General features: G+C 43.7%; 1 protein-coding gene across 7 annotated transcripts in view; it reads left to right on the top strand.

Annotated features, from left to right (window-relative positions):
- Window positions 1-24,732, top strand: part of ADRA1A (adrenoceptor alpha 1A) — a 34,324-nt gene extending 9,592 nt beyond the window's left edge. For 3 of the 7 annotated variants that reach the window (XM_077305800.1, XM_077305799.1, XM_077305801.1), the window contains exon 3: window positions 22,990-24,732. In XM_077305800.1, coding sequence (XP_077161915.1) covers window positions 22,990-23,513 — 524 coding nt within the window. In that variant the 3' untranslated portion in view covers window positions 23,514-24,732. Of the gene's footprint in view, window positions 1-2,711; window positions 2,776-4,566; window positions 4,643-20,400; window positions 20,731-21,778; window positions 21,896-22,989 lie in introns of those variants that run through there. The other 4 variants (XM_077305803.1, XR_013225856.1, XM_077305804.1 and 1 more) reach the window with 4 other exon arrangements.
- Window positions 24,733-25,003: the final 271 nt, after the last annotated feature.

A 25,003-nucleotide genomic window follows, 5' to 3' on the forward strand; every position in this document is an offset into this window, starting at 1 on the left:
GCAATGGCCAGCAACAGGTTCACTAAAGATCAGCCACTAGTATTATTTTCTGATAATGGGGGAGAATCCCATATATGATATATAGGATTCTCCCCCATTATCAGAAAATAACCTGTAAGCAACTAGAAATTAATCTTGTCTGTGTAGCCAACATACATTGGTGATGGACTGGAGTTTGACAACCTGAGCTGTAGCCTGGATGTTTTGTATGTCTTTTAGCTTCTGTTTGCTAATGACATTACAGCTCACATCCTCTGAATCCTTTTAACCCCATAGGGATTTGACAGAATAGCTCGATAGACCTTGTTGGAAAAAACAAGGTCAGCATGGTTCATTATTTATAGACGTATCAGTCACTTGATTAAATTTTCCAGTTGACTTCTGTCCACATAGGCTGTATCACAAATATTCCAAATAGGATGTCTTTGCACGTTGTCCTGTAGGTAGACCAATGGAATGCACACTTCAGAGGACATTTTCTTATGGCTTAGGAATAGCATAATGACGATAAGAAGAGCAAAGAGGAAGAGGACGAGCAGACTGGCAAAATACTCACCGGAGCCAGTTGCAAGAATGGAATAGGCCCAAGTAAAATAGTTTGTTTTCCCAGTTATCACGGGTATTTATGGTTCCAGTCATTTCAGATTCTAGAACACTAAACTGGGATTTCAGATTCCAATACCAATGCCATACGTTGTTTGTTCAGTTTGATCTCTCCCTAGAAGCTACAATGATGAGACTGAGGCTGTTGTGCCTTGGGCATATTATAAGAAAGTAAGACTCAACGGGCAATAATGCTAGGAAAAGTTGAAGGCAACAGGAGAAGCAGAAGACCCAACATGAGGTGGATTGACTCAATAAAAGAAGCCATGGCTATCAGCAAGGCTGTTAATAATAGGATGTTTTGGAGGTCATTAATTCCATAAGTTGGAAGCATCTTGACAGCACTTAACACATACACATAGTTTTATCTTTATTTTGATATGCTTTTTTCCCCATATCCAGAACAGAACTCTGAAGAGAAATATCCTAAAAGAATGAATATCCTTTGAAATGAGAGCGGTCTCATTTCAGAACTTTTCATGTATTAACATTGTTAAGGGGTGGATGGATTTTCCCACATTCCATTTCTTCTTTCAAACTTCCTCTCTCTTGCAGGTTCCTCCTCCTCTTTCAAACTTCCTCCTCCTTAATTGAGATTTAATGAGAGGATTTCTAAATGTGTAGTTTAGAGGAGGATTAAATAGGAATGAGAGAACTATGTTCATTACCCAGAGCTCTTTGAGGAAAGGATAGACTAAAATTCCATATGTGCGTGTGTATGTGTGTTTATGTATGTTTCCAACTTTTATCCTGCCACGTCTCAAAAAGTCACATACACAAACATTAGCCCAAAGCCCACATGTGCATGTGGAATGAATTGTACAATTTCTTCTATTATGTTCTGATCATGCTTATATAAAAATGAAATTCCAGGGGCTCCAAAGTATAATAATCTAGAAAGCTGGAGTTTGCAAATGACCTAGAAAGGCTGAAAGGCTTATCATACAAGTGCAAAGCAGGCCCTGTATCCATGTTGATCTCAGCAGTTGTAGTCAGAGTACTTTTTACTTTAAGGAGTTAGTAACTTCCTTTACCTCTTTTTCATGCTAGGGTGAACTGTAGCAAGCTTTGGAGTTCCCAAAAGATGTCCAATTTATGTTCAGGGTAAAAGGTGAAGGAGAGCACCATATCCCCTGCCCTGAGCTTCTTAGAGAAATGTTAGCAGCTTGAATACCCGCAGTTCTCTAGTTTTGTAGATGTTGTTCATGATAAGGTCTGAATCTTGGGTTATGTACTGTTTAAGTGGGAGCTTTAGAACATTAGATTGTAGGTAAATTTGAGCTGTGTGTAGTCTGACCACTGTACATGTCAGTCCCAATGATTTCATTGGTGTAGATTTAAAATTAGAGTTCCACTCATGTAATTCAGTGCTTCACTTTGGCGAGATGGTCTCCATTGTTTTGGAGTTGACGTCTGTATTACAGTGATGGCGACTGATTAAAGACAAGGATGACTGTTACTTTATGTATGGGTACCTTGTTGCTTTACTCCATTACGCAACATGTGATTTTTCCTCTGTACTTGTGAACTGCCTCTGCTGAAAAGTAATTGGAGATAACTTGAAAGCTCTTGCTGTGGTGCTTGAATATTGATCAGCTAATTTGCGCGTACAATTCCGCTGTTCAGTGCTCCAGCCATTGAATGAGGAAGATGCATGCGTGAACCAATGCTTATAAAAGGGCTCATAAATTTGCAGAACAAAAACTCAATGTCTATTTTAATGTCTGTTATTGCAGTGGCTTCATTAAGGGATGTGGGAGTAATGAGAAAGAGCCAACTGCAATTCAGGACTAAGATGGTGCAATCATTCATTTCTGAATGTTTGCGTCTAGCTGATTCTACTAATTGAACTATTTTTTTTCTAAACAGAAGTAGGGCAAGTCATTTTTAGCATGTCATTTTTTTAGGATGAGAGAGGATTTTAAGGAATGAAAACCACTACCAAGAGTCAGGGGTTTAATGTAGCCAGACAGAGAGGAATATGGGCCAAGGTACATGATGAACTTGTAGAATCAGAAAAAAAAATGTCTTACGGAATGACCTTGTGAGAAACTATTTGTAATGCTGCTGGTGCTAACATAGCATGATCATGCTTTTTTGTTCTGTAGATCCCAGAGATTCTCAACGTGGCACCCTGGGTCATCATGTCACCTGGCAACACCATTTTTTTAGGTATGGGCATGAACTGGTTCATGAGCTAAAACTCAGCACAAACCTGGCCCAGTGTAGAGCCCCTGAACCAAACTTTTGTCCGGTCTTTTCAGACCATTTAAAACTAATGGCTGAGTAGCGTGGTCCACCTGTTAGATTTAAATGGCTCCCAGCCATTCCAGCTTAACAACTGATGGGCATACCTGTCCTGCTGTTAGGCTGAAATGAGCCATTCCACCAGGTAGTTTTGTTTTCCCCTCCTTCCAAGAGAAGGGAAACAGACCAGTGAAATGGCTGCCAGCCATCTAAACCTAACATTCAACCCATCACTTTCTCTCCCAGTTCAAAGCAAAAAGGATGGGTTAAATGGCTGACAGCCATTTAACTCGTTCTGGGTGATCCCTCCTTCTCCCACTTTAATAATAACCCCCTTTTAATAGTAATCATTTTATCCACTTCATCTTTCCCCAATATAATAAAAGGCACATGCGTGAGGAATGGTCACTCCCTATCTGATTGGCCATCCATGGACCTAGGCCCCCAATAGGGAATGTACACTCTCCCATGGATGGCAATGGTGGGTCTGCCCTGATCCCAGCCTCCTCCCCCATCCTTCTGCCAGTGGGTGGACAAGTCAGCCCACTGTGCTGGCCCACCTCCGAAAGGTAAGCTAGCCAGAGAGACTCTTGGAGGCTGTTTTCTAGTGTTCCCAGTATTTTAAAAAGGAAATAGCCACTGTACTGGGGTCCCTGCTTGGAATGAGCATTAGACAGCTGTTAATGGCTTGTTTTTACATTGTTACATGGTTGTAATGGTAAGCTGCCTCCAGCAGAACTCTGAAGGGGAAGCATAGAAATATCCTAAATAAATAAACTTAGTGCAGGGAAAGTAGTTTAACCAATCAAAATAATTAGAAGGAAATCAGAGACTCTCTCTTTTCCTTTATTTTTTCTCTATGTCAAGGGCTTGAGAGAATGGAGTCAATCAGTTATACTGCAAAGGAGAGGGTTAACTACTCTCTCCCCCTACATCATAGTTTTGATCCAGATTAAAGGTAAAGGTAAAGGTATCCCCTGTGCAAGCACCGAGTCATGTCTGACCCTTGGGGTGACGCCCTCTAGCGTTTTCATGGCAGACTCAATACGGGGTGGTTTGCCAGTGCCTTCCCCAGTCATTACCGTTTTACCCCCCAGCAAGCTGGGTACTCATTTTACCGACCTCGGAAGGATGGAAGGCTGAGTCAACCTTGAGCCGGCTGCTGGGATTGAACTCCCAGCCTTATGTGCAAAGCTTTCAGACGGCTGCCTTACCACTCTGCGCCACAAGAGGCTCTTTTTGATCCAGATTAAACCCCCCATAAAACTACTGTTTTCTAAAATCCCATAATGGAAGATTGGATCATGGTGGCTCTCCCACCATCTAATTGATTTTTTTTGTTGTAATACTGATGAGGCGTTAGATTCAAGAAGCTTTTCTGTTGATGACAAAGAAGACCCCTTGACCATTCGGAAAGTTTATGCTGGGGATTATGTGGCCTGACTCTAGCTGGGTCCAACCCTCACCTTACTGTTCCTTTGCTAGAATTACATATGAAAAGTTAACCTCACTTGAAAGTACTATAGAAATGCTAAGTAGTTATTATCTGGCAGATCTATATATAGTTAAATCAATGCATGTGAGTCAGATAAGAGCCTGCTTTGCCTCCAATCTTTGCACATAGGAAACCTTAGGAGACTCGAATAGCAGTTCTGAATGTAGAAAACCTTAGAGGACCTGGATGATGCAACTTTCAGATGTGCTGTTTATTTGCAGATTTCAAACAGACATTGGAACAAAAGTGTCAGCGCCTGACATGGTTTATCATTTGTAAACAAGATGACTGGAGGAGGTATGCCAGCAACTGGACATTTGTCTAAAATCAGCCATGAGCACACAGTTCCATCACTTTTTCAACTTGAAGCAGATAAAAACCCTGAATATTTCATAGGGCAATGTTTTCAGTGCAAGGAGAGAGAGAGAGAGAGAGAGAGAGAGAGGATAATGCACTTTCAATGTGTTTGAGCAGCTGGATTTTCCTGTGCGGAACAGGAAAATCTACTTCTAAAGTGCATTGAAAGTGCATTATCTAATGTGTGCAGAACAGGACAGAGAGTTTCAGGGGAAAGAGTTGAAATATCCTTTGAGAGATCATCCAAAGGTTTTCCCTTTTTTTCGCACCGTTTTTTCCTAACTCCTTGGCAATTGTGTTGGCTTTCTCACTTCTCTCTGCACCCCCCCCTCTTTAAATATGTTTCTTTATGGCTGGTTACATGAATAGTGCACAAAGCTCCATCTTTTCCACCACCCCTCTTTTGTAGGCCCTGTATTACCCTGAAAGATATTCCATGGTGATTTCACCTGTTAGAATGTTAAAAGAGAAGTGGCACTTTTTTCCTTCACAAAGGCTAATAGGAGCCCACATTTTCATATTACCACTCTCCCTTTTTCTGTTCTTCTCTGTCTGCCATTGACAGTATATGCAGCCTCTTCCTTTTCCTTCTCTTCCCTTACTCAAACAACATATTTTTACCTGTGTCTCTCCCTTTTAGACTCTCCCCCACCAATTCATTCACCTGCCCATCTTTTCTTGTTCTCCACCCCCATCTTCAATTTTCCTTTGTGAGACGCTGAGATTCCTAGCCATTAGCATTATGGGAAATGCCCCGCCATGTGTTTAAATATTTAAATATGCAGAACTTAAATATGCTGTTTAAAGAATAAATAGCTTTGCCGAGAATTGAAACAACTTTGTAAAGAGAGAGACAAGAGAGAAAGAGTCCCAACAGTCTTAATTGACTAACTCAGCCTTTTTCAACCTCTTGACTATGAAGAAAGACCCCAAAATATTTTTTAGGCTTTATTGAGGCCTGGAAATGGTGACATGCCCTTCCAGAAATGTGGGCACAGAAGTAAGATGCAGAAGCCAGCCAATCAATCAATTATTTACCATTTCCATTGTGGAGAAAGAGACCAGGCCTGTAGAGCAACATGGGAAAAGGGCTCCAGTGATGTTTGGTGTTATCAGCAGCCGTCCGGACTTCTGAGAAAGGCTGTGCAACACCTGGGAGATCTCATATAACTCCAGGGTTCCCCAGAATCCCTGGACTAACTGTTCCTATTTATTATTAATTAATATTATCATTTGTTAGGTTTATAACCACCTCTCTCCACATCTGAATGCAAACAGGGAGGAAGTGTGCTCAAAAGACCAGAAAGTCTCCGACTGATCCAATCAGGATACAGGGAGATTATTTTTAAAGTATCAGGAAGTTCCGGATCTAAATATGCTAACTACAGTTCTCTGATGCCCCTGTAGGATATTCTTCATATATGCTGTTGAATCATGCACCCTACAGATCTTGTGTATTCTAACACCATATCCTTGGGTTTCATATTTTACCAATCTGGGGCTTCCCCAGGCTTGTAGAAAAACAGTCCCTATTTACATTAGCCCATTTTGCAACATTTTTGATCCACATTCTGAAAGCATAGATGAGAATTTGATATCATATATTTATAGAACTTCCATATTTCTTTTAAAAAATGATATTCTGAGCCACTATTTTATGTTTCGGTAGTGAGAGGAGGTTTTCGGCAAGGGAGTCAAAACAAGCAAGTTCTAAATTCCCACTCTTGGTTCAAGTGAAAAGCAACATACTAATTTTTTTAAGGGTCTTGGTTGTAACTTTTCATGAGACATAGTAATTACGCTCTTCTTATTATTATTGTCAAAATAGCATGACCACGAGTGCACATACCCTTTTGTTCGAATTAAAGGCATTTGTGTTTTTAGACTGCCTAGCAAACAGGCCTATTTCATCATCTATAACAACACAGACTGTGCAGAGTCCAAGCTATTCAGAGATGTAAGCACTTACATCTGGACTGCAACATGGTGGGTAAGGGCGAGAATTGCCCTACTTCCCAAACAGTCTGCTCTTAAGAAAAGCAAACCCTAGAAAACACACTGGGGCATCCATTCCTAGAAGTAACAGTCTTTTTCCAAACGAATTTCCAGTTGGGCTTTTGCATCTCTGACAGCTGAGTTTTATTAAGAGTTATTATTAACACAGTTCAATCTGTTCTTACCCGCCCCCAAACAGAAATGCGCTCCATTTGGTTATTAGTACATCAGTTCCTTCATTTTCTTCAGGGGGTTGATGGATGCTGACAACTCCCCTCCTTCCCCAAAAGCGGAGGGGATGGATTTTTGTTTGTTTGTTTCTTGCAGCTCAAAGAGTTTGTGGATTTTGCTACACTCGAGGTGACAGCTGCAACGTTTCCGTCTGCCTCCCGCTGATTAAGTGCCAATTCGGCAGCAGAGGCAGCCCTTGATTCCTCTGTAAATATATTACACAGAAGCTGTGATTATGGCTTATTCAATAATCAGCCCTTGTCCCACGGAGAGAGGAGTTAAAATGACAAAAGAGTGACACGCGAAGCAGCAGCCACCATGGAGATTCCATCTCACAGAGCAGCATGTCCACTGGAGGCGAGTTGATGGCAACCAGTGGCCCATTTGAGTAGCCTCGGGGCCTTCCTCTACTGCAGGGGAAGCAAACGCTGGCAGGGGCTCATGGGAATTGTAGTCCATGGACATCTGGAGGACCACAGGTTGACTACCCCTGGTGATGGGGAACAGCACCTCTACCACTCTTGTGTCGCATAAAGCCTGCCACAGGCCTGGGATTGTACATATAGGGCCTACGGGGAATGCCTTTTCCCTTATATCTTGATGAGAGAAGCAGGGGTGGCCAACTGTGCCTCTCCAGATGTCCATGGGCTACAATTCCCATTAGCAAATGTTGGCAGGGGCTTATGGGTATTGTAGTCCATAGACACTTGAGGTGCCGCAGTTTGGCCACCCCTGGACTAGTGTCTTACTTTTATTTTTTATAAGGTGAAAGCTGGAAATTCAGAAAACCTGCTTAAATTATCACCTTATACCCAACTGATTTGCATTGATATATAGGGTGCTTTTGAAAAAAAATAATAAGTGGACGTTGTGATGACAACGCTGAGGATGATACAGAACCCTCTCTTGAAAACCCTCATTATTACACTTCCTTTGGTTTACTACAGTATTTTCTATGGTGAACTTCTCACCTTCCAGATGGCAAAAATTAAAAATATGCAATGGCCGTGCAGGGGACAGCAATTTGCAGCGCTCTCTCAAGTATTACAATTTTTCATTGAGAAAAAGAAAGATATTTTTACTTTCAATTTCATAGTATTATTTTATATGCTAAGTCATAAGTGATACATTTTATGTTTTTAAATCGGTAAAAAGAAGCATGGGGTTCTTTGACATGATGAAGGGGCGAGCTAGCCTATTGCAGAGGCACGGCGATGGGTTAGAAGCATGGGGTTAGACCCATCGTCGTGCCTCTGTAATAGGCTAGCTCGCCCCTTCGTCACGTCCAGGAATGCGTTGTTGTTAGTAGAAGTATGGGGTTGGCAGACAAGTAAAAACTGCATATATTTTAATTTTCCCCCCCAAACTTCTGTCCCCCCACCCATGGCTTTAAAATTTCCAAAACGTTTTTCATTCCAAACTTTTTCTTTCTAAGGGCGAAAACCAAAATCTAATGTTTCTGCTCTCCCCAGTAATTCCTTTATGTCGTGTTTCCAAAATCAGCATTAGAAATTCAGAGGCAGTAAGCTAGCAGGTAGCTGCACCTCCGGGGGGCATGAAATATGGTGAATTAAGATGACTTTTTCTTTGCAGAAGAGACACGTCTTAATGGCTTGCATGACAGGTGACTCATAAATGAGAGCCACAGAGAATTCGAGCCATTTCGTTACGAAAAGTAAAACTCTGAACTTTCTCCCCTGTCTGTTCAATTGAATGCATGACAGCAGTTGGCTCAACTTTGAATAATAACACTCTCAAGATATCTGTCACTAAAAAGAGCCTCCTTATCCAGATGTTGACAAGATAGACAGGTGATGATGCAGAAACAGGGCAGAAAATTTCACATGAGAGTCGCTAACACTCTCCCATTTAAATGGGAATAGGAAGCTGACCAGAATCCACAGGCACAGCCTTCATTTATTTCAGAATACACAAGAATCTTCTTTGTGTGTTTTTCATGGGAGAATGTATGTCAAGAGAAAGCAAATGATTTCATGGAATCAAGGTAATCTTAGAATCAGTTCCCACTTTATATTTCAACAAAACAGAGAGAAACAGACCTATCCACTGGCAATATGATAAATATACTCGTAAAATACAGAAAAATGTCCTATTTTTGTCGTTTTCCTTGTTTCTTTATTCTTTAGGACTTCTGTCAAAATGGAATCCAGGTAATCTCCGTTTTCAGTTCTTTCATCAGTGACTTATATATATTAATAGTATAATACTGGCTACAGGCTCAAATAGGACATTTTCCTTTATTTTACGAATATATTTATCATATTGCCAGTGGATAGGTCTGTTTCTCTCTGTTTGGTTTAATTATTAGACCATTCCACTTTATATTTCAGCAGACATGGGAGTTGCTCCTATCCCTCCATAGATATGCTATAAAAATTAGAAATGCAAGACACTGGACTTCCCAATATTTGGATGCCGGCTGAAACTACATTATGATTTTCGGGTTGCTGGTTCCAGTTTTTCTATTCATCATCCCCTGTACACCTGCTACCTGGAATGTCATTAAGGCATTACAAATACCCAATTCTATGCATTATTACACATTGACCTAAATGTTGCCTTTGAGGCCAATTAAGAGATGCCAGGTGTCGCTGTACAAGTACCTGTCTTTTCCCCCTTCTCAGACCTAAACCTAAACATTTTCAAGCAATGGAGTACAAGCACTACAAATTTCTGTAACCAAAATACTCTGTGTCCTTTAGCCTTCTAACTAGTCTTATATGTCAAATATTGCATTTGGAATCCTGTTTATTCTTTGTTATATAAGAGCTTTGCATGATACATTGGCCAATGTCAATACTTGTCCCTGCTGAATCCTTTCCAATTATCAAATAGGTTGCACAACAGAGATGTTGTTCCCTCCTTGTTTTAATATATAACATGCAAGAGACAGCAAAATAGCCTGATGTCCTCTCCCCATGTAATTTATTCTGGTGACATGGTGAATTCTTAAAAAGAGCTTTAAACAGGTGATCAAATTCTTGTTGCGATGGAAGGTTAAACACTTAACTGTTCTGAAGCCCCAGTGGTGGGGCTTTATAATCAAAGTAAACAATGTAAAAGGATTAATTCCTGATTTCTTCTCTTGCACACCAGGAATTCAGCCTGGCCCAGCACTCATCCAGTCGCAGAGCTAATTTCTGGTTCCAGACGACATCAGAGCCAGCCCAGAGTGGTCCTGGGCTTGGCATGACTTAGGCCCATAGTCAGCCCATGGCAAGGGAATGTGGACATCTGAGGGCCTGCATGGCACCAAGCCCGGGACTGCCCTGGGCCAGTGCTGACATTGTCCAGAAGCAGGATGTAGCCTCACAACCAAATCAGTGTTGAGCCGGGCCAGATTCCTGGTGCGGAAAAGGGCCTTGCCAAATATCCCCGAATGAAATCATCACCAGTGGCAGGAAGATCCCTTCTGCAGCTGTACATGAGCATTTCAAGATCGGGGCAATGGGTTCTAACCACGGTGTTGCGTGATTTACTGTGATTGTAAGTCACCGTAACTCTGCTCAGATTTCCCTTTATGTGCCAAGATTTCAGCACAGAATATGACATTGGTTGGTAGGTGGGAATTCCTTAGGACAGGGGTAGTCAACCTGTCGTCCTCCAGATGTCCATGGGCTACAATTCCCATGAGCCCCTGCCAGCAAACACTGGCAGGGTCTCATGGGAATTGTAGTCCATGGACATCTGGAGGACCACAGGTTGACTACCCCTGCCTTAGGATACATATAACATACAGAAAAAGATCCCGTAGTTTCCAAAGATGTTCACTACCGTATTTATTCCAGCAAGATCTCTTCCCTTACATCCATGTCTGGGGGAAAAACAAGGGATTCATGGCCTGTGCATCAGCCATCAGAGACCCTCAGAAACCGGGGGCCGCTCTCTCTGAGGCTCAGCAGGACAGAGAGTTGAGCCCCAGCATGCACACTCACCCCCACAGCACCAGACACATTCAGCTCAGAACTGGGGAAGAGGGAAAGTTTACACTTGCAGTCATGCCAGGCCTTGTTGGGACTTGGAATGCCTCAACATGGTATCGCAATCCAAATGTACCAACCTAAGTTCCACGGGGCCTGTAAAACAGCACTCTTCCCTCAGGCTTATGGTTGAGGCCAGAACAAGCTAACAAGCTAACGTAGCCAATGAAATCTGGGGGCCTGCCTCCATTCATCTCCAGGTTACTCCCATCGTTAAAATGAAAGATGAAATGATACAACTAAGAGGCAGATTGATCAATTAATAGGAAAACGGAGCATCCCAAGGTTTTGTTGCTGTTTTCATTGTGATTTTATAGCATGATGCATGTGAAATGTACGTTGTGAACTTCCCCAAGCCTGCTGGCAGGGAGGGGCAGTCTGTAAAACCAATAAATACAAAAATAAAACTCATTCCTCCTCCTCCTCAAGGGAAGGATAAAATTGGTGGCAAAAACAAGTTTTGGGTGGATCACCAAATGAGTAGATGCCTGGCTAAGATCCCAAACTTTAGCACTCGATTGGTATAGGTTCATCAAGTTATACTATTTTCTCTCGCCTTGGAAATATTATCATCGTGGTATGCCACAAACACTCCTATAATGGCAGGCCTTTGAGAAAGCAAATAAGTCAGCGGTGAACGAAGAGATATGGACAAATAACTTCTAGTACAATAATTGCACGAGAGCCTTTGCCACGCCTTGTGATCTGACACTAGCCAAACATGACCCATGAGGAACAAACTAATGCCACTGATACAACTGCAGTTTTGGGTGGGAGATGTCAGTCGCGAACTCAGACTAGATGCTGTATATATTAGCCATAAGCTAATGTGGAGTTAACTAGTACTCTTACACCATCTGGACTGGAGAATTGATTCCTTCCTTGGGAAACACTGGGATGGATCCTAAAAACGTTTCCACCAGAGACAGAGGAATGCCCTTTAGAACAGAGGTAGTCAACCTGTGGTCCACCAGATGTTCATGGACTACAATTCCCATGAGCCCCTGCCAGCAAACACAGGCAGGGGCTCATGGGAATTGTAGTCCATGAACATCTGGAAGACCACAGGTTGACTACCTCTGCTTTTGAACACTGAAAAGCTATTCCAGGGAACATACACAGGCAAAAAATTCAAAGCTGCGTGAAGGATAAGGATTAGGCAAGATTGAAAAGAAAATTTTTGGGGGAAAAGAAAAGTCCTATTTCTTTTTAAAGAATGACAACATTTGTGATAACAGGTTATTATTGGTTAAGGAAACAAATGGCAGTTAATATACTCCAAAACGGGAATCTGTTCAAATTTTACCCAGCTCTGCTCTCAAAAAGATTCCTGAGAGAATTTCCCAAGATTCATAAACTTAAGTACGCAGGGGGAAAATAGCTTTTAGCCTCTGTGACTGTGGGCATAGCCAGGTACTTGGTGCTGTAATTAATCTGGAGAAGTGGGCTTGATTCCCCACTCCTACTCCACATTTAGCCAGCTGGGGGCCCCTGGATCAGTCACTGTTCTCTCAGAACCCTCTCAACCCCACAGGCCTCACCGGGGAGAGGCAGGGAAGGCGATTTTAAGCCACTTTGAGGCTCCTTCAGGTAATAAAAAGCAGGGTACGAAAAAAAAAAACAGCTTTGAAGGGGCCATTATTTAAGGGAAATGTTTGTTATAAGTGGCTTCAATATACCGTCTAATCATAATGGCTAACATGTACCAAATAAATAACAAGATTTGAATCCAGTAGCACCTTTAAGACCAACAAAGATTTATTCAAGGTGCAAAATTTCATGTGCAGGCACACTTCCTCCTAAGTTATAGATTTTGAACACTGACAGTTCAGAGATACTAGAATCAAGAGGATACCTGGGTTTTGTGAAAGTGCTTTGATGTCTCTGGGGGTTAAGATGAAACCTGTGATTGTTCATACATTTCTTTGACATTCCACTGGAAATATGGCAGCCCTGTCTAGTGAGGAAAGCAGATTACTGCTCCACAGGTTATAAACATTCCCACCATAAAGCGATTCCATACTACCCGATTAATAAGAAAGCTACCCCATAATCGCAGATTATCAGGGATTTATAGCTAAGTCCCATATGGTAGCACATTGCTGACTTTTGCTGTGCAACTAATGTAGCGAGTCAGCCTCTCATGCTCTATCATCAGAGAAAAGATATTTTTGAGGCAGAGGAACCCAACAAGAAGGATCTGACAGCTAATGCACAGAGATCTAACAACTCTGCTCACATGCACCCATCATGGAGCATTGTCCAATAGCGTGCCAGCCGTAACTGGAAGCAGCCAACCAATGCGTACAGAAGCTGGCAAACCACCTGATGTCAACCTGACTTCCCCCAACCAAAGAACAAGGGAAACAGCAGAGGAAGCATTGGACCTTCCATGATACGGAGAATTGTTGCCTGCCCATTAACTGCTACAGTTCTTAGAACTCCACTGGTGGAATTCAAATCTCTCCTGAAAATGCATATCCTTCGGACAGGCCAACACAGAGAGAAGGAAGAATGGCTTCTGTAACCTCATACATGCATTTCCATAACTCATTTGGGAAAGGGAATCCCCACAGGAAGGCCTGAGCCTTTCTTAGCCAGCAATTCAGGTTCCCAAGGAATAATTATGTCCCAAGTTGCTTCGGTTTGCAAGGCAGAAGAGATGTAGATACTGGGACAAAAACCAGACACACAGCTGTACATTCACAGAAGCTATTCTCCCTAATAGCTGGTTCATGTGGAAAGCAGAAGTGAAGGGTTCAAATCCCACTTGGGTCAAACTATTTGGCACAAGTCTGATTGTCGTGGTAGCCCATGATAACAACATATACAACCCACCAGGCGATTTCAGCTCCAGAAAATGGGAAGGATGGCTGAAGTCCCTTCTCTTCCCGCATCTTGGTCCCAGCATGATTGGAAACTTTGTTTTCTAGACATGACCCCTGGCAATGAAATAGATCAGAGCTGGGTCAGCCCAAAGTTTCATGTCTAACCTCGTCCATAAGGGGGAACTGGAACAAGGGAAAGCTCATCTTCTAGCTGACAGTAAGCTGATAAGGGGGAGGGAGAGTCGGACTAGAATCAAAACATCAACACTGCAAGCTATTCCTCTAACCCAGGCTTTCTCAACCAGGGGTTGGTGAAACCCTGGGGTTTCTTTGGCGGCCCTGGAAGGGTTTCCCAAATTGGCTGGAGTTAATTTGTTTTTTGATTTGTTAAACTTTTATTGAGTGACAGAAGTCATGTTGACCTCCCCACCCTCCCAAAATGGCCAATTATAAGCCTGGAGGGAGTGGAAAGGGGAGGGGCCCTAGGGGGCATGTACACAACTATGCTTCCCAACCATGTTCTGCATAATTAGCCACTGCTGGGTTTTCTCGAAACCTGAATAATCTTGCAGGGGTTTCTCAATGGTAAAAAAATTGAGAAAGGCTGCTCTTACCAAATAGCTGGGAAACCAAGAAAATAGACACACCAAAGACCATTCAGAATCTTCCTTTGGCCCTGGAGTTGTATGGTGCTGTGGTTAAGAGCATTGGACTCGTATCTGGAAGACCCCGGTTCAGATCTCCACTCACCCCATGGAAGCTTGGGTCAGTCATACACTCTACGTCAGGAGTAGTCAACCTGTGGTCCTCCAGATGTTCATGGACTACAATCCCCATGAGCCCCTGCCAGCAAACACTGGCAGGGGCTCATGGGAATTGTAGTCCATGGATATCTGGAGGGCCACAGGTTGATTACCCCTGCTCTACGTCACACTCTAACCTCCTCACATTCTAACCTCCTCCACAGAAGAAAGTTGAACCCAGGGACACCTTTAAGACCAATACAGTTTTATTCAAGGTACATGATTTCATGGAATGCAAACTGCTTCAGATACCATGCCCACCAAAGTTTACACCTTGAATAAAACTTTGTTGGTCTTCCAGGTGCCAGTGGATTCAAACTTTGTTCTGTTGCTACAGACCCACACGATGACCCACTTGAATCTGTCTCCTCAGAGTGAAGGGTTCGGGAGTATAAAACGGAGGAGAGAGAACAGTGTAAGCGGCTTTGGGTCCCGATTGGGGAAGAAGGCAGGGCTTGAATTAATTAAATGAACGAATCAGACATACCTACCGAGGTAGAAAAAGACAGCTTATTGTGGGTTAGCATCTCTGAGGTGCCCAGTTCAAGTCTGGAAAGAATGCTGGACATGCCAGATGTTTGAATTATTAGGCTCAATCACTGGGAATGGGATCTCATGTTGATTAACTACCTCAGAGTCTAAGCATTTTGCTGGAGTGTTTGGCCAGCAGAAGCAATGACTGCGGTGGCGGGTAGCAGGGGTGTAAGCTATGGAGGCAATCAGGGCTCAAAATCCCTGGTATTTTCCAGAGGGGGCAGCTTGGTAGCTACAGGAAGCTGCTTGAACTGTACAGACTCTTCCTCTCCATTCACACAGAGGCTGCCAACTCTGCTTTCTTTCTCTGGGACTTTGGGATATTTACTTGCTACACAGGAGCACCCCTCCACTGCCTGACCTTGTTTTTTTTTTTCCTTGCGATCTTTGTACATTCTGCTTAAAGCCCCTACTTTCAACCTGTGGATTATTGAAACAGACAACGTACTGGAAGCCAAAGTGAATTTGGTATCCTGGGACTTGCAGCTTTAGCAAAAAGGAAATGTAGGGGAAAGGGATGTTTCTGTCTCTTGCTATGTGTGTTGGGGGGAACACATGCTTGAATAATGGAAGTTAAGGTGATTTTGGTATCCTGAGACTTGCAGCTTTAGAGAAAAGGAAATGGAAGTTATGGGAGTCGCCATTTTATTTTTGTCTCTGTGCATCTGTACATGAGGGGAGAGGAGATAAAGCTGGTTCCCCAAATATAGAAGGTGAGGTGATTCGGCAGTCCTGGACTCCACTTCATCCAGACAAATGCTCCTATACTTTCAGGTCTGGGTATCAAAGCAGCTAGTATTTACTGTGGATTCTGAGATGCAGGTGGAGATTTCTACTGAGATCCAGCATGCAAGTGGTGCAGTTGTCAGAGGGTTGGTCTAACACTGGGGAGACCAGAGTGCCAATCCCCGCATGGCCACAAAACACATTGTGGGACAGCCACAGACTCCCAAACTAACCTGCTTTCCTGAATGGCTGTGTGGAAAGAGGGATTTCCTTTCACCCACAAATGAAATATTAATTCAAGTGAAGGAATTCATGACATTTTTCCTTACACAGAGTCCTCTTTCTTTGACTGAGGTTCAGATTATTATGAGTGGGGAAAATATGTATTTAAAACCCACAGGATTGATATAATTGGCATAAATGTTCATATTTAAATAATATAGATATGAAATGTGATCCTGGACCAGGTTTATCCTCGGGGGGAGGCTTTGAGACATCTGTGCCGTTGGCTCATAGTTACATCAATAAATGTTTCTCTGGCCTCTGTTTCCTTGACATACACCACCATGATATTGTGGCAATGCTGCACTGATGTTCAGCCAGTATATATCTGAAAGGGCTCCTTTCCACACGTTGCATACATATCCTTGGCCCCTTGTGTGGGGGATGCTGCTAGCAATCATTGAAGAAGGAAGTGTGGTCACTCCAACAGCCAGAAAGCTACGTTGGGGTGGGGAGCATTTGCATCTGTCATAGTGTGAGCCATGCATTGGCCTTGCATCCCCACCTGGCAGATGGAAGGATCCAGTTTTTGCCATGAGGCTGAATACCTGTAAGGGTGCTGAGCAACGGTGACGTTTGTTTATTCGTAAAACTGCTTGTTCATTGCTCCTTGAGAGGGGCCTTCTCAAAAACAGGAGATTTCAACATCGCATAACAACAGTCCAAAAAGATTACACCAATAGCTTAGCATTCGGGACTTCTTCTCTCCCCCCATTGGGCCCTAAGTGTGGGAGACTTGCCATTACTATTTTTAACAGAGTTGGACGGCATATCAGAATTCCATTGAAAGTTTGCTAGAAGTCATAGCAAAGTTGAATTACTGGGGATTGTTTTTGTTGTTGTTGTTGTTGTTGTTGTTATCCACAACTATGTTGAGCTTAATACATTGCTTCCTGGTTCAATTCTTTTTTACCGCTTGTGCAAGATGGATCAGGAAGGAAAGTGAGAGGAAACACAAGACAGACTGAAGTCTGACTTTCAACAGCATTAGCATCACCCATCTAAAAAGGTTACAGTATCCTAGAGGAGGAGTTTTAGGGTTAGAAGAAATTCCTATTAGGCTCTCACCTTACTGTTGCTAACCTTCATTATCAGCAGCAGCATAAGAACCACAATTTTATATTTTCACTAGGGGCCAAGCCTGTTGCATTCAGGAATACAATGGGCACTAGATTTCTTTTTTGGGGGGAGAGAACTCTACAGATGGCCTCCCCATCCGCCCATGACCTGGAAAGGTTGCATGCAGCTGTTAGGGAACTCGCTAGCAGGGGCAGCTCTCATGCAGCAGGAATCTGCAGCCTCCAAGCCTCAGAGGGAAGTGGAAGTAGGAGGGGGTGGCCAGGGCTGGGGAATGGAAGGCAATTGGCTGGCCGCTGGACAGACAGCCAAGCCGGTTGGAGGAGGAGGCACTCAGGGGTGGGACAGCCACCCTGAGTGGGTCTTAAGCACGCTCCTCCTCCAAGCCCTTACCAGAAATATATTATGTGGAACAGATATTACTAGATCTCTTAAAGATGATCATCATGCAAGCATGAAATAAATACATTCAGGGCCAGCTGCACAACAATGCAGTCGTAAGAGTAACCTAAAAGCAAAATAGCAACAGCAAGAGAATTGGTCATATAAAACCCTTGTGACCTACTTTACTGATTTGGCATGTTTATTTACCTCCTTTCTGCCATTGCATTTAAGACAGTTTAGAACTCAGAAGAACTATCTGCTGAACAATACAAAAGGAAAAGTGGACAGGAGGGGCTAAGGGATTCAGGTACTGACTCTTGGGAAAACTTCCAAGATGATCAAATGGAACTGATGATACAGTTCTGGGAGAAGCGGGGTCAAAGGAAGTTGCTCCCAGAGAGGCCACCAGAGTGTCATAGAATCATAGAGTTGGAAGGGGCCATACAGGCCATCTAGTCCAACCCTCTGCTCAACGCAGGATCAGCCCAAAGCATCCTAAAGCATCCAAGAAAAGTGTGTATCCAACCTTTGCTTGAAGACTGCCAGTGTCCTCACCGGCTCAGCTGCTTCAGACACACCCAGCGGGAATGACTTCTGAGGGAAGTAGTTTTGGATGAGAGGAGCCAAATGGCTGATGGGCCCAAGGCAGGTTTCTGAGAGGATCCCTGCATGATTAGAGCAGCAATCTCCAGCATGGTAATTAGTGGGACTGGCGGGGGTAGGGGATTCATACAGTTCCCAGTGCTTACTCGGGATCTTTGGGATGAAATCGATAGGAGACAGAGCAGGGGGAGGGGGAATAGGGAGCTCTGGATTGTTTCTTACTAGCTAACTGACAAAACTCAGAGATGCTTCTGAGCAAGCATTAGAGCAGGGGTAGTCAAACTGCGGCCCTCCAGAAGTCCATGGACTACAATTCCCAGGAGCCCCTGCAAGCGTTCGCTGGCAGGGGCTCCTGGGAATTGTAGTCCATGAACATCTGGAGGGCCGCAGTTTGACTACCCCTGCATTAGAGTCATGCACCCTCAGGTTAGCCTTAGACCAGGTTTCCCTCTGTCTCTGGGCTTGGCAGTCTCTTTCTTTGCAAAGTGGGAATCATCTCCACAAAGCAAACAGCTGACCCCAGCTTTGTCCACCTTCCTGGAGTAGAATGTGCATCAGAAACACTCAGGAGGCTTCCCGTTCAAAGCAGCTGCTTCCATGGTTGCAGGACGACGGGCTCAGAAATTCCCAACGTTTGGGCAGATCTTCTAACATTGTGTGATGGAGTTCTGCCAGAATGACAATTGCTCTCCAGATGATGATCAGTCCCCCTGGAGGAAGTGGCAGCTTTGGAAGGCGGACGGTTGGCACCCTTATGTGAGGATAGCAATGGAAGTCCCATGAATGATGCCCTGAGCAGCTGAAGGACATGCAGAATAAGATGGCAGTGGGGGGGGGGGCATGGACTGAAGCCTTATTGTATAGAGAGCCCTTTATTCACACTGCTCATGTTAACAGATGGACCCCTGGACAGAATAAGAAAATAATGTGTAGCTTCAGTTTTGAAACAGCCACACTCAAACATCCTGAGTGTTGAAGCAACAAATTCTCAGCAAGAGGTCAGTGTAGGGGTCTGGATGAGCTTTTTATAAACCAAACAGCTGCCCTCAGAATTCAATGGGATATTAAAATCCTTGGAAGCAATTCAGCTCCATCTCTCTCTCTCATTTGCTGACTATATGATGGAGCAGTCCCAAGGACCAGCTGTTTACTGCTGACTCTCTGCTGTTGCATAAACAAACTGGGCAGAATAGCCCCTCCCTTAGGATTGGGTGTTTAAGTCAACCTGGTGAATATATCTCAGCGTCGACAAGAGGCGATGACAGCAAGATCATTTTTTCTCAGAAACTAAGATTGCCTAGAAGTCACTACAGCTGCATGGCTCTTGGAACTACTCTTGATGGAAGGTGCACATCTTTTGAAAACTTGTGTTGCAGCCTGTAAAAACGCAGAGATTTTCCTCTTCCAAAACAGAGCTTCAGAAAGAAACAAAGAACAGAGCCCCATTGCAACAGAAGGAGGGATTGCAGCATCTCTGCCCCTCACTTGGTGTAGTGGTGAAGCGTGCCAGTTTGGTGTAGTAGGGTTCAGAGAGGCGGCCTCTAATCTAGAGAGCTGGGTCTGATTCTCCGCACTCCTCCATGTGGGGTGGCATAGGGTTTATCAAAATTCTGTTAGAGCAGTTCTCACAGTGCAGTTCTGTCAGAATTCTTTCAGCCTCACCTACTTCACAGGGTGCCTATTATGGGGAAAGGGAAGGCAGTTGTAAGCCACTTTGAGACATTGTGTTACTGTATGCAAGCTGGACTCCATTGCTATTAAGGGAAGGCAAAGGCAAACCTGCTTGTGATTTTTTGCATTGTGAGCCCTTGGAAGGGGGACGATGTTTCACACCAAAGCTATTTTGCCTCTGGCCATGATTCTTCTGCATCAGGCGGTAGCTGCAGAAACTGGAAGTCTATTTTGGCTTTCAGCCACCTTGCGCTTCTCCTTTTAATTACTTTGGTGGGAGAGAGCCTCACAATTCAATCACAGTTGGAGTTACAGACTGCCTCGAAGCGCCGACTGCAGACTCAGGCGAGGACTGTGACAGTGCTACGGCTTTCAATAAAGAATGGGAAGAGCTGCAGCTCAGGAGAAAAGTGTAGAATGGGTGTGGGCAAAAGCCCTTCTTCAACTGCTGTCCACACTTTGCCCTGTCCCCAGGGACAGAGACTCCAAAGCACAGGTTAAACTAGGTTCTATTATTGCCTGATCTGCAAAATTATCTCAAACACTTCCCACCCTACTCCTAGCAACCTCGGATGGCTGTCAACCGTTGGGTAAATCCAGCACGGCTGCAAACTCAACCAACGTCATCAGTGTTCTTGTTTATTTAAAACGGTTCCAAGAGGTGCATCCCTCCACACCAAAGAGCAGGTAAGGGTTCAGCTGATGCTGCCCTGCACCAAGAGACTTCCCTTCCCAATTGTCCCCCCCCCAGCCAACTGCACATCCAATGAACAGCTGGAAAAATCCCCCTTCATCCTTAGATGCCTCAGAGAGGTTGCCTCAGACAGGTTGCTCCATTCCTGCCATTCCTAATTAGAACCTAACCAATCCCTAAGGATCGGTCTTAATGCAATAAAATTGACTCTGTCAAACAACATGGAGCAAGGGGAAAAAGGCACCTTAATCCGAAGGACGCCCTCAAAATCTCCCCTTGGCCCCAACGGCTGCCAGCTACCCCCTTGACATTAAAAGGGTGGATGGGGGGCACGGAGCCTGTGGTCAGTAGGTGGAACAGGCATCAAAGGCCATGCCTTATTTCCCTCTGATTTGCTAAGGACTAGTCACATGACACCCTATCTCAGTCCTGACCCACTCTTTATTGGAATGGTGGCAAAAATTCCTTCTGCTACTTTTATGGTGAGGAATGGATTCTTGCCTGAGATTGGGCTAATAGGGTTGCCCGCTCTAAGATGGGAAATTCATGGAGATTTTGAGGGTAGAGCCCGAAGAGGGCAGAGTTTGGGGAAGGGAGGGCCTTCAATTGGGTAGAATGCCATAGAGCACAGCTTCCAGAGTGGCCATTTCTTTCCAGGTCATCTGATTTCTTTCACCTGGGAATCAGCTGGAATAGTGGGGGCTCTCTAGCTACCACTCGGAGGTTGGCAACCCTATAGACCTGGAGTAGTCAACCTGTGGTCCTCCAGATGTCAATGGACTACAATTCCCATGAGCCCCTGACAGCGTTTGCTGGCAGGGGCTCATGGGAATTGTAGTCCACGGACATCTGGAGGACCACAGGTTGACTACCTCTGCTATAGACTCCTGTGACGTAGTAGGGGGCATCCCATATACTTCCTGTTGGTGCAATAATCAGTTTATTTCATAGTTTTGATAATGTTTTTTTCATGTAAACCACTGTGAGGATTTCTATGGCTGGAAGGTATACTACATTAGTAATTTACTACTATTTAGTATGGGAAATCCATTTCACTAACCACCTTGATATTCCATGGAGATGTTGCAGTGAAAGAATGCTGATCTATTATCCATTAAGATCAGTGTGAATGCATGTAAGTGGTCATTTGGGAAGAGAAGACCACCAGAAATCATCCCATAATGTTGGAACCGACAGGCTGAATATCCGGGTACAAAGAACTGAAGTATTTGTGTTTGTGTTATCAGTTTCAGCAATACAGACTTCTAAAATGGCTTGATTTACTTGAAAATATCACCTGCATTTTAAAATTGCTTATCAAGTTCTCATCTTTCCCAAGATAACTGATGTGAGTCAACTAATATGTGAGTCAGCTAATATACCTGGCATGTTTGATGCCTATATATTTATCCATTTTCCCTTCAAATTCTGGTTGTTTCTTCTTTCTGTTTTGAAAACAGTCTTTCATTCAAGCCAACCCAAAATGCAGTGCCATAATGCTGCTAAATATGTGGTCTGTGGCAAGCACATATGGTCTATGAAACATTGCTGAAATTAAATATCAGCATAGAGCAAAATGGCAGCCAAACAGAGTTGGAGAGTCCATTAAAATTACTGTCATACTTGTTCAGACAATAATCAGGTGAAATTCTATCGGGTCTGCCAATTTATTCATAACAGTCTGTCCGGTCTTTCTCCAAGGAATTCAGACTAGTGCTTTAGCTTTATAACACTCCTGTGAAGTATTAAATGAGTCTGAAAGATCATGTCTAGGGATATTACCGAATTTCACTAACACACAGCTTGATTTTAAAATCCCAGTTTCTGATATGAATTCTCCCCACTCAGGATGAAAGTGCAGTGTCAGCATTTTAAGTTTTTTTTATTTAACTAGGAGTTTTCGTAAGATAGCTCATTTTTGCTCATAATAAATGGAATTTAGAAAATGAGTCTGGATTTTCTTTATGTACTTCGTATGCTTTAAATTTGGATTTGTAAACCACAAAACAAAAGTGGAATATATCTAAAGGAATACCTACTAGTGTTGCTAACCTCCAGAATTACCACTAATCTGCCAACTACAGATCCATTCCCAACTCTTCAAGAATTTCCCAATCCAGAGTTGCTAGCCCTGATACATGCAAAGAACTCCAGTTGGATCAAATCCATTGTGCTCTAAACCATCTTGTTCCCCTGGGACAGCTTTGTTGCTGTCGATACTGGATGATTAAAACATTGGAAGAACCCTGATCAGACCTATAGTCAATAGCTCTACAAGCAGAGACCAGAAGCTAAAGATTTCTCTTGTTGCAATTAGTATTCAGTGGGATTCTGATGACTATTCAAAAAACAAATCTTGGTACCTATTTTGTATTTCCCCCAGTTCTCTCTTATCATTTGCTCATTTCATGTGGCTCCTTAATCTCCAAGTAATGCTCCATCTCTCCTTCCATTGCAGGGTCCTTCTTTCCTGCCAGCAAGCCCTCGGACACGGTTTTTAAAATTGCATTTTGGCTTGGGTACCTGAACAGCTGCATCAACCCCATCATCTACCCGTGTTCAAGTCAAGAGTTCCAGAAAGCATTCCAAAACGTCCTCAGAGCCCAGTGTCTCCAACGGAAGCACTCGGCCAATAAGTACTCTCTCAGCTTCAACCTCAGCCATCCAAGCAACCATGTGGCGGAGCCTCCAAAGGACATCGTTCGCATTCCTGTAGGGTCCGGAGAAACCTTCTACAAGATTTCCAAATCGGAGGGGGTCTGCGAGTGGAAGCTTTTTTCAGCCATGAAAAGCATGTCGACCAAAAGCAGCACCAACTCTAAAGACAAGTCCAGCTGTGCTACGGCCAAAGTAAAGAGCAAAGGCTTCCTGCAGGTGTGCTGTTGTGCAGGCGCATCAGGAAACGCCCCCCAAGAGGACAGGAAGGTGCCCGCCATTAAAATACATACCATCTCCATTAATGATAATGGGGAAGATGTCTAAAAGAACTCTTGTCATTTTGATGGTGGTGGCAGAGGTATACAGAGAACGGTTGAGTTCTGCGCAATTTGAGGAGGAAGTGACTAGTTTTGGGGGGAATACAGAAGGGAAGCACCAACCACGGGCATCTGCTGATGCTATGGCAGTAGCACGTGGCCCGTGAGCTTTGATCGAATCCTCTGAAGGTGGAAATGACTAGGAGAACTTGGTCCAAGGTGTTTTCAGTCCCACTGGAATCCATGGGAACTGGGAATGAACCCATTCAGGACCAGACTCTAGGAAATGCTCCTGACTATCTAAAAACCTTTCTGTGATGCATTGTATTTCATTTTGAATTGCTTAGCAATTCTATTTTAAAAATTCAGCTGAAGAAAACAGCATTGTAATATATGCTACAACAGAGAATGATTAATATATGTTATTGATTTCAGCCAAGGTACTTTAGGGATGGATGTATATTTGTGTCATGGAGTAATTTTGTATTTTAAAAGTGCAAATTTGAGTAGGCAGCAGGGTAAGTTTGAGCAAAATGTGACTTCTTTTGACTTGTTTTTTTTTCCGTTAATGGCATGATTTGGGTCTTGTGAACCTAAGAGTACCATGAGTACAACCTGAACCTGATAGGGAACATAGAACTACAACACCAGCCCAGATTCTGAACTTATAAGCCTCTTTAGAGCGACATAAGGAAAGCTCACATAACTCTGAGCCAGGCCATTATTGCATCTAGGTTAGTATTGTCTACTCTGACTTGCAGTAGCTTTCCAAGTTCCCACCAACAAGCTGTTCCCAGTCTTGCTCCCATAGCTCCTTCCAACTACAGATGCTGGAGACCGAACCTCGGACCTTGCATGTGCAAAGCATGTGCGCTACCACCTATGGCCTCAACAGTTCAGAATCTGAATGCCCACTTCCCTCCCTTTTTATGAACATCATGCTCACTCGGAAAAGCTATGACTGAATGTGCGGGACCACATCAAACCCATGGACAGAACCAATCACATTTTATTTCACACCCAGTCAGCACCTTTCCTCCACCTGAGGAGGCAGATCAGGTGAGAGTCAGCCACCTGATCAGGACAGCCCACCTAATAATGGTGTTCACATTCAGCCACCACTATGGAATATTGCCACAGAGAAGCAGCTTCCTCATGACTTGATGTGCCTATGAAGGCAGCTCATTCTCTGTTCTCTATTGTTTTATAGCAGGGGTAGTCAAACTGCGGCCCTCCAGATGTCCATGGACTACAATTCCCATGAGCCCCTGCCAGCGAATGCTGGCAGGGGCTCATGGGAATTGTAGTCCATGGACATCTGGAGGGCCGCAGTTTGACTACCCCTGCTTTATAGGGACCATGCGTGAAACCCAGAAGTGTTCAAAAATAGCTGTGTGTCATTTTGAGGCCTAATATGTGTTACTCTTCTTAGCCTGTCCTGCCGTACATTTATTCTTGAAGTACAATGTGTATGCAAAATACTTAATGGCAAAATAG

Source organism: Paroedura picta, chromosome 12 (genome assembly GCF_049243985.1).
Source record: "Paroedura picta isolate Pp20150507F chromosome 12, Ppicta_v3.0, whole genome shotgun sequence".
Classification (NCBI taxonomy): Eukaryota; Metazoa; Chordata; class Lepidosauria; order Squamata; family Gekkonidae; genus Paroedura; species Paroedura picta.